This window comes from Salvelinus alpinus, chromosome 6 (genome assembly GCF_045679555.1).
Source record: "Salvelinus alpinus chromosome 6, SLU_Salpinus.1, whole genome shotgun sequence".
In the NCBI taxonomy this organism is placed as follows: domain Eukaryota; kingdom Metazoa; phylum Chordata; class Actinopteri; order Salmoniformes; family Salmonidae; genus Salvelinus; species Salvelinus alpinus.
This window is the reverse complement of record NC_092091.1, coordinates 61782052-61796214: the sequence shown is the minus strand read 5'-3', so window position 1 is coordinate 61796214 and position 14163 is coordinate 61782052. Positions and strand designations below refer to the sequence as shown.

The window sequence follows — 14163 nt, the reverse complement described above, 5'->3', positions numbered from 1 at the left end:
CAGTTGAATCAGTGAAGATAGCCTATAGTGGACTTGTGATATTTGTTTGTGTTTCTTCTGCCCAGGGGGAGTGGGCGCTCCGTGTAACGCAACTTGGGTCAAGATCTGTTTCGTGCTTTGCTCTTAGGAACAGGGTTGAGTGTAGAGAAATTGAAGTTGAAGATTCCTGGTGTGACGCCCGCCGTTTGGTGCGATGCAGACTCGGTGGTGAGCGTGGTGCAAGATGCAGACTCTGTGGTGAGCGTGGTGCAAGATGCAGACTCGTGGTGAGCGTGGTACAACAGAGGGGTCACTGTCAGTCCTTTTGAATCAGAGTCTTTACCCGACAAATTCATGTTAGGATGTATCAGTTATCCTGTTAGAGTTTTTTTGCCGAATCCACTACGTTGTTTTAGGTGCAACGTTTATGGTCATGTTACAGCAGTGTGTAGGAGGGAGATTCCTAGATGTGGGAAGTGTCCAGGAGGGCCTGGGACAGAGGATTGTGTAGTTCCGGTGGATAAAGTTCTGTGTATCAACTGTAGGGGTGCACATGATTCTGGGGATCTGACGTGTCCGGTGCGAGAGAGGCAGGTTGAGGATGGTCAGAAGGTGAGTGCAGAAGGTGTCGAATGCTGAGGTAGTGAAGAAAGTAGAGGAGGATCGGTCAAGGGTGAGGAATCCTGAGAGGATCCCTGTGAGTAGTAGATCTGTGCCAGCACAGAAGGGTAGGCCAACGAGTGATATATGCTTCAGGAAGGCTGGCTTCTTAGCGTTCATAGCAATGATTACCACAGAAATGGAATGTAAATCACAGAAAAAAGATGTGGTGGCAGCTGCAGAGAGGTACTTGTGTATATGAGATTTGACTTCAGAAGAGTTACAGGGTGTGTTGAGTGGTGGTGTCCCGTCCTCCCAGGCCGTTGGCATGATGCAGGAGCAGATAGGGTCAAAGTAGTGGAATGGGGTAGTGGGTTTTTAATAACTGTAGGGTCAGTTATTAGTTTTAAAAAAAGATAATAAAGGATAATGGATTTATGCTATAGTCCAGTTGGGGGTGGTAATGCAACATACTGGATGCCAACCACAGTTAAACTCCACCGAAGAAGAAGTAGTTCAGGAAGCCAAGCTAGAGCTCTGTGACGTTCACAGCGGTGGGAGCAGATGTTTTGATCAAAATTTCTTGGAGTATGCAGCATTACTAGTTATTGTTTATGGCCCTCATGATACATTATTACTTTGTGGGATTACGTAGATTATTTAGTGACATTTCACTGGTTTTAACTTCTAATTACTACCACAAAGATGGCCACCGGTTCACCCACAGTCAAATGTCAACTTAAATGGTCATGTCTATTTTATTATCTGTATTTCTATGATTTCAATAGCTTTCCTATGGAGGTTTGACAGTGTAATTTTAAAACAACATATATTCCCATTCAGGTCAACATCATCTGATGTCTTTGTGGTACCATTTGAAAGTTGACATTTTACATTTTATTCCCATTTTAGTACATTTATCATGACAACCATTCCTGTTTTCAAGTGCATGTTGTGTCTCAATCAATGGCAGGCACAACACAAAAACATCAGATGATGTAAAATAGGGTCTAAGGTAAAAAATATACTATTTTTTTTAAATCACGAGTTCACACATTTTTAGATAATTGATGTTTAAGGTGAAGAAAAAAAGAGAAGTTTTTTTTTATATATCAATCTCAACCGTTTATGTTTTCCAGTGATGAAGACATGGAAGTCTCATTGTATGGTGGGGTATGCAAAATAGATCAACTTTGAGCACCTTTATCTCTTGAATGTTTTGGCATACAGGTTCAAAAAGTCATTTTATGAGCACTTCTACAATGGGAAAATATATATGGAAGGTTTCTTTAAAAATCAAAATGGGTGCTGTTAAAAAGTGATTGAATTCAAATGGATTTACCCTTGGGTGTTGTTGGGGTTATGTGCTGTGTTATAGGCTAGGTAGCTATTGTGGTGAATGCCCATCCTGACCATGTCTGTATTCGTGGGGTAACCATGAGGTAGCTGAGTAAGGCTAGACCCGGGTTCGGTCCTGGTTCCAACCCAGGAAAGACAAGCAACAGCTCCACGGGGGCCAGGGTTTGTGACCAGCCGCTTCAAAGGTCCAGTCTCACCCGCCAGCAAAACCCAAGGGGCCAGGGTTGCGTCTAGAAGCACGATTTCGATTGCTCCTACAGTTTTGCTTCGGTACTGATGCCCAGCACAGAAAGACAATTTCATAGATGGTGTGAGAGCAAAATTGCAAGATTATGTTATAATACTGTAATTGCATCAAATGGTTGTTTTATGCAACAGAATAAGGGGTTGTTAGAACACTCATCTGGGTGTGTTCTACTGAAAGTGAGCCTCTGGGAGATTTAACACTGACAGTGGATTTACGATGGATTGGTGATAAACTTAACAAGACCACATTCCATAGCATGATTAGTGTCTGTGTGCCTGACTGGAAGGTACCAGGGAGAGATGGCTTGGGGCCAGACCCTGGTTTCTACACAATTATACGTTTTTACAGCAGATACTGTCTGTTTTGAATAAATGTAAAAGTGTCTCCTTTTGATTACAATAATTCCACGACAACGGCCACTTTGAAAACAACCTGTTGGACATCTTGGACACAGTCTCCTGTTGTTATTATACCTCAGTGGCAACACCGGATATCAGCAGGTCCTCATACTGCAGACTGTAAACACAAATTTGCATTTCCATGTAAAAAGACCCATGAGCATGATGTTGTCCTCACTGTTTTCTGGTGTACAGTTTGACAGCTAGCATAAATAGTAGTCCAATAGATCCATGAGAGAGAGGAGTTGGCTTTATGGATCATTTGTAGACTCAAATACAGAAAGGAAACATTCCTTAATACCAAACAATAACAAGGCAAACCTAACATTTAAGCATAACGACGTAGAAATAAATGCAGACATTACCTGACAATGGAAAGCAGAACAGTAACGTTAGCTAGCTAACGTTGTAGGCTTGTAGTTCATAAGTGTAAACTTAATATCACAACCATTTAATACGGACTCCAGCGATTTAAAAAAATAAAACTTTGCTTGTTTAATAGCGAGATCCCAAGTATAAATACACTGAAGTACACACACTTTCTCAATACTTTTGGAGTTCACTGTATATCACAATTTCTTTATTATTTGCCCTTGTAGAGTAAACTCTGTGTACCGTCTCACCCCTATAGGTCACTGCAAAATATGGAATCTATACATAAATGTGCCTTAAAACTAACAAAGTACTGGACATCCAACTTGTTCAGGTGAGATATAATCATATTTTATTATCTATGTTCTAAAGCTGTAGATATACTTTGCAGTAGTTTCATAACCTTTTCTTCTCTAGAGCAATGAAGTTGGCAACAGCACCCGCATGGAGAAGGAAGGACTGATCAGAAGTCTGCAGTTCCTGGAAGGGAAGAATGTGAAAATAGGTGCCATTGTCACCCGACGGACACCCTTCGATCCAGAAATACCTGCGAGTGGAATGACCAACAATCACTCATATAGCAAAAGGTGTGTACATGAATAGAATTGTAATTTGAATGTGAACATCATCAAGTAACAATAGACTGCTGACAGGTGACATTATTTTTTTTTTATTTCACCTTTATTTAACCAGGTAGGCAAGTTGAGAACAAGTTCTCATTTACAATTGCGACCTGGCCAAGATAAAACAAAGCAGTTCGACACATACACATGGAGTAAAACAAACATCCAGTCAATAATACAATAGAAAAATAAGTCTATATACAATGTGAGCAAGTGAGGTGAGATAAGGGAGGTGAAGGCAAAAAAAGGCCATGATGGCGAAGTAAATACAATATAGCAAGTAAAACACTGGAATGGTAGATTTGGAGTGGAAGAATGTGCAAAGTAGAGATAGAAATAATGGGGTGCAAAGGAGCAAAATAAATAAATACAGTAGGGAAAGAGGTAGTTGTTTGGGCTAAATTATAGATGGGCTATGTACAGGTGCAGTAATCTGTGAGCTGCTCTGACAGCTGGTGCTTAAAGCTAGTGAGGGAGATAAGTGTTTCCAGTTTCAGAGATTTTTGTAGTTCGTTCCAGTCATTGGCAGCAGAGAACTGGAAGGAGAGGCGGCCAAAGGAAGAATTGGTTTTGGGGTGACCAGAGAGATATACCTGCTGGAGCGCGTGCTACAGGTGGGTGCTGCTATGGTCACCAGCGAGCTGAGATAAGGGGGGACTTTACCTAGCAGGGTCTTGTAGATGACCTGGAGCCAGTGGGTTTGGCGACGAGTATGAAGCGAAGGCCAGCCAACGAGAGCGTATAGGTCGCAGTGGTGGGTAGTATATGGAGCTTTGGTGACAAAACGGATGGCACTGTGATAGACTGCATCCAATTTATTGAGTAGGGTATTGGAGGCTATTTTGTAAATGACATCACCGAAGTCGAGGATTGGTAGGATGGTCAGTTTTACAAGGGTATGTTTGGCAGCATGAGTGAAGGATGCTTTGTTGCGGAATAGGAAGCCAATTCTAGATTTAACTTTGGATTGGAGATGTTTGATGTGAGTCTGGAAGGAGAGTTTACAGTCTAACCAGACACCTAGGTATTTGTAGTTGTCCACATATTCTAAGTCAGAGCCGTCCAGAGTAGTGATGTTGGACAGGCGGGCAGGTGCAGGCAGCGATCGGTTGAAGAGCATGCATTTAGTTTTACTTGTATTTAAGAGCAATTGGAGGCCACGGAAGGAGAGTTGTATGGCATTGAAGCTCGCCTGGAGGGTTGTTAACACAGTGTGCAAAGAAGGGCCAGAAGTATACAGAATGGTGTCGTCTGCGTAGAGGTGGATCAGAGACTCGCCAGCAGCAAGAACGACATCATTGATGTATACAGAGAAGAGAGTCGGTCCAAGAATTGAACCCTGTGGCACCCCCATAGAGACTCCCAGAGGCCCAGACAACAGACCCTCCGATTTGACACACTGAACTCTATCAGAGAAGTAGTTGGTGAACCAGGCAAGGCAATCATTTGAGAAACCAAGGCTATCGAGTCCGATGAGGATGTGGTGATTGACAGAGTCGAAAGCCTTGGCCAGGTCAATGAATACGGCTGCACAGTATTGTTTCTTATCGATGGCGGTTAAGATATCGTTTAGGACCTTGAGCGTGGCTGAGGTGCACCCATGACCAGCTCTGAAACCAGATTGCATAGCGGAGAAGGTATGGTGGGATTCGAAATGGTCGGTAATCTGTTTGTTGACTTGGCTTTCAAAGACCTTAGAAAGGCAGGGTAGGATAGATAGATATAGGTCTGTAGCAGTTTGGGTCAAGAGTGTCCCCCCCTTTGAAGAGGGGGATGACCGCAGCTGCTTTCCAATCTTTGGGAATCTCAGACGACACGAAATTCAGCAATTTATAAATATTTTTACCAGAAAGGTGAGATTTTAACCTTTCTTGGAGACTGCAGCATAACTATTGTTTATTGTTTATGGTAAATCATTATTTGGGGGGGATTTTTGATTCTATTTAGTTACATTTATTCTGTTAACAAATCGGTTCAGCTCAGGGAAACCCTGCAATGATACGGAAATAGCCAAGTCGGTCAACACAGAGTCAATTTTGTATTTAATTTAAACCAAAATAGTCATACATTCACGTAACGTGAAGTACAGTACAGTCTGTTTCTGGTTGTGGTTAACAGTGTTGTTCCCGAGCTCAGAGTTGAGGACGCCGTCCCATCCACTGACCTCCACTATGTCACCTGTAGTCCTGACCTGCTCGGTGATGTCGTCCCCTGGGACATTGGCTGCACCAGTCTGGGAATCCAAGATGGCCGCCCAGTCTTCTCTGTTAGCTTCCAGCCAACAAACATGGCAGCGAGAACTCTACATATGGAGTTTGTGTCAATTACCTGGCCAAGTTCATACATTGTGTTTTTATATGTAAACATAAGTTGTATTGATTTCATTTTATGAATGAAGAAAATTAAGCCAGGTGCATCACTATTCCCATTGAAGATATATTACTGTTTGTAGAAAATAAGTATTTCTCCCTTACCTTGCTCCCCCATCTTAAGTCCACTCAATGCTCTGATCCGTCCTCTATCGTCTCCGCTTTGACCAGCAGCAGATCAGGCTTCCCATCCTCCATGTCTACTGACTGTAAGAGATACAGAGTGAGAGGATGTTGGATCAAGACATCTGATATGAGCACCCTGCTATGGAGCATCTTCTGATTGGGCAATGAGGAATTGCTATGAGTACAATGCAAACATGTTAGTTGATTTGATTACTTGGCACTCTTTAATGGTTTGATCATTCAAAAGGCATGGTCCCACACCTTCAGGAGGAGGTGTAGTCTGGTTGTCCTCCATCACCATGGGGGTTCCCCAGACCCTCCTCACACCCCTCCTCCTACACCAGCAGCACCTCTGGACTCTCCTCCTCCTGGAAGAGACAGGTCATACAGATTACACAGACATACACTCCCTCAGGTACATACTGTACACACACACATACAGATAATAAATACACTTTCAACATGGAGTGCTTACCCATCCCCACTACGTTTGAGGCCTATACTGTAGTTACAGAATGATTTCATCATATGATGTGGGTAAATCAGGGTTACGGGAAAATGTTGGGTAGACTGGGCTCTCAAACCCTGGCGGGTGGCCAGTCTAGGATATGAACAATTCCAAAGCCACAAGACCAGGGAGATACAGGAGTCCCATCTCCCAAACAGCTGGAAAGGCAGGTGAAGGCTGCAACTGCATGGACTCTACTGTTTTTATTTAACTAGGCAAGTCAGTTAAGAATTTTTCAATGACAGCCTAGGAACAGTGGGTTAACTGCCTTGCCCAGGGACAGAACAACAGATTTTTACCTTGTCAGCTTGAGGATTCGATCTGGCAACCTTTCGGTTACTAGTCCAACGCTCTAACCACTAGGCTACCTGCCGCCCTGTAAGTCACTGGATAAGAGCTCAAATCTAAATGTAAATATGAGTCAGCTATGTCATCTTCAGACAAACCTGGCTAAACTATTTTGACGTGTACAGTAGTGTGTGGTAGAGCAGGGATGCTAAACTGAAATTGTAGACAAACCGACAATACCGATCACTTATCGCAGGCATTTGGCTGATAGGCATATCATTCATTACAATAAGTAGCCTATGAAATGTGAAGATTGAAATGAAATAAGTTTTCTAAAGTGACTATGCATAGATAATAAACAGAGAGTAGCAGCAGCGTAAAAGTGGGTTCTGGGTAGCCCTTTGATTAGCTGTTCAGGAGTCATGGCTTGGGGGTAGAAGCTGTTGGTTAACGGGACAATTGATGGCTTCAACCATTGAACTAGTAGTAGTAGTTTAAATTATATATTTTTTAACTGTGGTGCACATTGTTATAAACGTATTGTTCTATTTATAGTAATCGCATCAATTCAGGTAATTTATCGCGATATGGATTTTTGTCCATAACGCTCAACTCTAATGTGTGGGTAAGTGTATATTGGTTATAAAGAACTATTGGGAGTATGCAGAATAGTGAGTTCAGATGTGATATATACTAGAGAGTCCCAATGAAAGTTTTGGAATAAAAAATTATGTTTTGTGTTTATTAAACATAAAAAAGTGTTACATACACCATATGAAAACTACACATACAGGTCTCAACTAAAAATCTGCCTGAACTTGATCAACTGCATTCACTTTCTCATTAAAGTAGTATGAAACAGGCATTTGTGAACATATAGCGTACACAGTACAAACACAATATGTAACAGACTTCAGGCTCATACAGTATATGCCTTATATATTCCACAATGGAACTTGCACTTCAACACGGTTGTAGAAATTGACCCACTCCTGCTGTTTACTTTGTGCATCTACTTTATCTCACTGAGTCCAATGCAGGTTTTGATCTGAACATCATAAGCTATTGAGTGGAATGGTTACTTTCTATGTTATGGAGTAGAATGTTTTTTCTGCTGTTGTATCCTGAGGTAGCTCCATACTGAGAACCTCTTCCTGCAGTGCGTACAGGCGAAAGGCCTTTCTCACACGTGGACCTTCAGGTGCATCTTCAGCTGCTGCTGTTGGGAGAACCTCTTCTCACATTGGGGGCAGCTGTAGGGTTTCTCCCCTGTGTGGACCCTCTGGTGCCTCTTCAGGTCTCCAGCCTGGGCGAAGCGCATGTGACACTGGGTACAGCTGAAGGGTTTTTCCCCTGTGTGGACCCTCTGGTGCCTCTTCAAGTTGCCAGCCTCGGTGAAGCGCATGTGACACTTGGTACAGCTGAAGGGCTTCTCCCCTGTGTGGACCCTCTGGTGGATCTCCACCTTCTGGGGGCAGCTGAAGCCTTTGTTACAGAACATGCAGAGGAACCGTTTCTCTTTACTACTGCCTGATGTGGCTCCCCCTCCCTGAGCCTGGGCTCTAGCCCTGTCATTTGAGTTCAATTCCTGATCAAAAAGGATGCTTCTGTGTGAATCTGAAGGCCCCATCGATGTGGACAGTAGGTCGCAATCCCTGAACGAGTGTAAAGGGGAGTGGGTCGCGACATTAAGATTTGTCTCTATACTTTCCCTGTAATCTAAGAAATCTCTGCCCTGTGAGTGTCCATCTCCTAGGTGACTATCTGCATTCCATGTGGGAGGAATGTCGCCCTCCACTTTCACAGTCACTTCCTCTACAACCAGACCCTCCCCTTTCTTATCTAGGCACCCTTCAGAGTATACACTACTATTGTACTGGTTCCAGTCCCCTCTAGACAGATCAGTCTGTGTCTCTAAACCCAAGGATATGTTGCCAGGGTCCATCTCTGTAGTGTAAGAACAAGACAGATCATCACCACCAGTGTCTAACGTGTCACCATCAGCACGGGAATGAACAGTCTTCTGGCTCTGGTGAAATACCGGTAAATACTCTGAGCCGGGAGCAGGAGGACAGCCCAGTCTCCCCGGCCCCAATCTCTCTGGGTCTGATCTGTGGTCAGATCCTGTGTGTAAGAGCCTGTGTATTACAGTTAAAATCTTGGTGTCTGTCTCTGACTTGAGGACAGCGTTCAGCGTTCCATTGACCTCCGTGATGCTGCGTCGGATCCTGGGCTGCGCCGGGGAGGGTGGGGGGTCCTCCGTGGCTACAGGGGGCTCTCCTGCCGCTCCAGTCTGGATGTCTCGGCTGTGCTGTGAGTCCTCCTCTCCTTCAGACCTCTCCTGCTTGACCCCAGGACCTGCAGTCTCTGCATCTGCTGGCTGACACAAGAAGAGAGGCGGTTATTTAACCGGTACATGAGTTAAATTGGATAACAATGTCATAGGGAAGTCTCACAATCTCCTCTATGGCAGATAAATATGGATGTACATGAATAGCTGAAGGAAGTCTTTCTGAAATAAACAGGCTACATTTGATGTACTGTAACTTTCTATGTTACACTAACCTCTACCATGATAACATGCTGGGTTGAGGTTCCACTCCCCTCATCAACAGTGATTGGTTGGTCACCTCTCCATGTATTGTGTCCCACTGGCTTTACAAAGCTCCTGTGGCCTCCAGTGAGATGTCCTTCAACCGAGAGAGTGATTGGGGGAAAAGAGGTGGTTAAGTTATGTACTGTTAATGCTCAATGGTACATTTTACACTGTTGACTGTTTTGACACTGTCTAGAATTGGCAAGGATGTAAGATAACACTTCTCATAACTTCTTGATATACTATTTATAGATCAATTGATTATGTTCCATGCATCACATTGTTTTAATTGAGTAAATAATAAGAAATGTACTAAATCATGAATCTGATTAGAATATGATATTGTGCAAGATAGCTAAGTAATCAGCGGAATTATTATTGCATACTAGAGGTCGACCGATTAATCGGAATGGCCGATTAATTAGGGCCGATTTCAAGTTTTCATAACAATCGGAAATCGGTATTTTTGGACACCGATTTGGCCGATTTTTAAAAAAATATATATTTTTTACACCTTTATTCATCTTTATTTAACTAGGCAAGTCAGTTAAGAACACATTCTTATTTTCAATGACGGCCTAGGAACGGTGGGTTAACTGCCTCGTTCAGGGGCAGAACGACAGATTTTTACCTTGTCAGCTCGGGGGATTCAATCTTGCAACCTTACAGTTAACTAGTCCAATGCTCTAACCACCTGATTACATTGCACTCCGCGAGGAGCCTGCCTGTTACGCGAATGCAGTAAGAAGCCAAGGTAAGTTGCTAGCTAGCATTAAACTTATCTTATAAAAAATCAATCAATCATAATCACTAGTTAACTACACATGGTTGATGATATTACTAGTTTATCTAGCGTGTCCTGCGTTGCATATAATCGATGCGGTGCGTATCGTTGCTCCAATGTGTACCTAACCATCAATGCCTTTCTTAAAATCAATACACAGAAGTATATATTTTTAAACCTGCATATTTAGCTAAAAGAAATCCAGGTTAGCAGGCAATATTAACCAGGTGAAATTGTGTCACTTCTCTTGCGTTCATTGCACGCAGAGTCAGTGTATATGCAACAGTTTGGGCCGCCTAATTTGCCAGAATTTTCCGTAATTATGACATAACATTGAAGGTTGTGCAATGTAACAGGAATATTTAGACTTATGGATGCCACCCGTTAGATAAAATACGTAACGGTTCCGTATTTCACTGAAAGAATAAACGTCTTGTTTTCGAGATGATAGTTTCCGGATTCGACCATAATAATGACCTAAGGCTTGTATTTCTGTGTGTTATTATGTTATAACTAAGTCTATGATTTGATAGAGCAGTCTGACTGAGCGGTGGTAGGCAGCAGGCTCGTAAGCATTCATTCAACAGCACTTTCGTGCGTTTTGCCAGCAGCTCTTTGTTGTGCTTCAAGCATTGCACTGTTTATGACTTCAAGCCTATCAACTCCCGAGATTAGGCTGGTGTAACCGATGTGAAATGGCTAGCTAGTTAGCGGGGTGCGTGCTAATAGCGTTTCAAACGTCACTCGCTCTGAGACTTGGAGTGGTTGTTCCCTTTGCTCTGCATGGGTAACGCTGTTTCGAGGGTGGCTGTTGTCGATGTGTTCCTGGTTCGAACCCAGGTAGGAGCGAGGAGAGGGACGGAAGCTATACTGTTACACTGGCAACACTAAAGTGCCTATAAGAACATCCAATAGTCAAAGGTATATGGAATACAAATGGTATAGAGAGAAATAGTCCTATAAATACTATACTAACTACAACCTAAAACATCTTACCTTGGAATATTGAAGTCTCATGTTAAAAGGAACCACCAGCTTTCATATGTTCTCATGTTCTGAGCAAGGAACTTAAACGTTAGCTTTTTTACATGGCACATATTGCACTTTTACTTTCTTCTCCAACACTTTGTTTTTGCATTATTTAAACCAAATTGAACATGTTTCATTATTTATTTGAGGCTTAATAGATTTTTATTGATGTATTATATTAAGTTAAAATAAGTGTTCATTCAGTATTGTTCTAATTGTCATTATTAATTTTTTTTATTTTAAATCAGCCGATTAATCGGTATCGGCTTTTTTTGGTCCTCCAATAATCGGTATCGGCGTTGAAAAATCATAATCGGTAGACCTCTATTGCATACTATCCCAAAAAAACTGACAGACCCAACTGACAGACCCAATTCTGGATAACCAACCATTATGTGGTTAACCAACCTGATATCAGAGAATTTTGTAATATTCTGCATGTAATTCTGAGACACTTCATTTATTATGACATGTTACGTTTTGTATGGTATGGTATGGATTAATTTGTGGCTGTCTATCACCCATTTCATATGACATGTTACAATTTGTATTATACGTTACGAATTTGCTAAACTTACAGTAATGTTACGAATTTGCTAAATGTATGATATGTTATGAATTCTATCTAGGTGCCTAACGTTAGCTAGGCTAGGGGTTAGAGTTAAGTTAAAGGGGTAGGGTTAGGGGAAGGGTTAGCTAACATGCTAAGTAGTTGCAAAGTTGCTAAAAAGTAGTAAGTAGTTGAAAAGTTGCTAATTAGGTAAAATGCTAAAGTTGTCCGTGATGAAATTCAAACTCGCAACCTTTGGGTTTGCTTTATACGTCCCGACCATCTGTCTTATGTAACTATACCAAACATAACAGTTAATACTAATTTTGAGTGTCTCGGATTTGCATTTACAATGTTACGTCTAGTCTATGAAACCAAGCTGGGTTAATGCATCTAAAGTCACACATACACAGAGGGGAACGGGGCGACAAACCCTGCAGCCTCGGACTTCTGCTAAATGTACCTCTTGCCATTCCTCTGTATCGATCGATGATCTTTCCACTACTGGGAGGACTGGGGAGGACGCGCTCCCGTTCCAGTAGCTGTAGTTTCCTCCGCAACGCCCTGTTTTGTTTTTGGCTTTGAGAAATTTCCAAACGAAACACTGCATAGTCGTCGTCTACGACTTTACAGATCTCTGCCACGGCTGCATTCGCTAGCACCTCCATAATGGAGGCTATTTGAGTGTGAAAAACCATACCGTTAAAATTAGCCATTGTTAGCAGCTAGTTAGCGAAGAGTTAACGTTAACTAGATAACAAACATCTATCAACCAAGTCCTGTCTCCAAAGCGAATTAAACACTAACGTTACCTGGGGTAAGTATGTGATGCTGTGAAGGTAGTCATATTTTGAGTTCCAGGATGTTAATAAACGTCTAAATAACAACAATAAAAACGCTAACGTGTATATTTGTCTTGGTCATTATTTACTTCCGTTTAATTCTTATTTGGTGGGGTTTTAGGGTGGACTACATTCAGACATAAAAGGTGTATTGCCGCCTACTACTGGATTGGGGGAAAAATAGAAGAAAAAAAAATCTACAAATCTTTAACTGACTTGCCTTAAATAAAGGTTCTATTAAATAAATGAAATCGTGTGGGTGTATACCAATATCAACCACAAAAAAAAAAAGTAAGCCTCAGTCATTCAAAATACATTTAGAGAGGATGGAACTGCTTAAGCCAGTACTCTGCGCAGGATAGGCGACATTGCCACGGGGGATGGGGGGGGACGTGTCCCTCCCAATATTCAGAATCGGTTTATTTCCAAATATCTTATTCATCCATTTTGTTTTTAAGCATTAGATGACCTGGTGTTATGGTGCATTGATTAGTTAGGCAGTTTAAAGCCGTTATTTTAGTGTTTTTTTGGCCCAAAATGGATCTTTAGAATAAGGTCCTGATCGATATTTACTGGAGGGAGGGGTGGTCCAAAATAGGGGAGGGTTGTATGTTTAAAAAAAAAATTGGCACAGGGGAGGGTAGTGCGTTTTTTCCCCTGGTTTACATTTACTCTTCTGATCGTATTTTCCCTATAAAAATGGCTTGACTTACTTTAGATATTATGCTAATAATTTTATAAACGTTTGTGAAGGTCTGGTATGGTGGCTATTATTAAGATTTAGCTACTGCAGGCCTATGATATGAAGGCAATGCGCCCCGGCGTTCCAACTGACTCCGACAGTTGAACTTTAGGTGAGGAAGACTATTTCAGGCTTACCAGAGTTACTCCTATAACCTAACAATATAATGCTTATCTTTATAAAAAATATTTCGATCGAAAATGAACAAATGACCCTCCTTCTGTACGTCTATATGTGTATATCAGCATAACACCGGCATATCTCTATATCTCTTGGATTACGCATAAGATTTTCTTCAATATACAGTTGAAGTCAGAAGTTTACATACACCTTAGCCAAATACATTTAAACTCAGTTTTTCACAACTCCAATTGACTCAAATGATGTCAATTAGCCTATCAGAAGCTTCTAAAGCCATGACATAATTTTCTGGAATTTTCCAAGCTGTTTAAAGGCACAGTCAACTTAGTGTATGTAAACTTCTGAACCACTGGAATTGTGATACAGTGAATTATAAGTGAAATAATCAGTCTTTAAACAATTGTTGGAAAAATTACTTGTGTCATGCACAAAGTAGATGTCCTAACTGACTTGCCGAAACTATAGTTTGTTAACAAGAAATTTGTGGAGTGGTTGAAAAAATAGTTTTTATGACTCCAACCTAAGTGTATGTATGCCTGGGTCTTCTACCCACCCACTGTGTAATTTGTTATAGGCTGTTTTTAAAAACAGCTTATAACAAATTACAAAA

General features: G+C 41.7%; 1 protein-coding gene and 1 long non-coding RNA gene across 3 annotated transcripts; one reads left to right on the top strand and one right to left on the bottom strand.

Moving 5' to 3' along the window:
* Window positions 1-3213: 3213 nt before the first annotated feature.
* Window positions 3214-7589, top strand: LOC139577661 (uncharacterized). The gene is made up of 3 exons (XR_011675353.1): window positions 3214-3289; window positions 3373-3542; window positions 5697-7589. It is a non-coding gene; the product is annotated as an uncharacterized lncRNA (long non-coding RNA).
* Window positions 7583-12823, bottom strand: LOC139577656 (uncharacterized). Of its 2 annotated transcripts, XM_071404810.1 has the most exons (4): window positions 12641-12823; window positions 12292-12504; window positions 9435-9559; window positions 7583-9249 (listed from the first exon to the last, which is right to left on the bottom strand). In XM_071404810.1, the coding sequence occupies exons 2-4, from the start codon at window positions 12494-12496 to the stop codon at window positions 8053-8055; spliced, it is 1527 nt and encodes a 508-aa protein (XP_071260911.1). In that variant the 5' UTR covers window positions 12497-12504; window positions 12641-12823; the 3' UTR covers window positions 7583-8052. The 2 variants fall into 2 exon arrangements, with proteins under 2 accessions (XP_071260911.1, XP_071260910.1); XM_071404809.1 differs by having other exon boundaries at window positions 12292-12790.
* Window positions 12824-14163: the final 1340 nt, after the last annotated feature.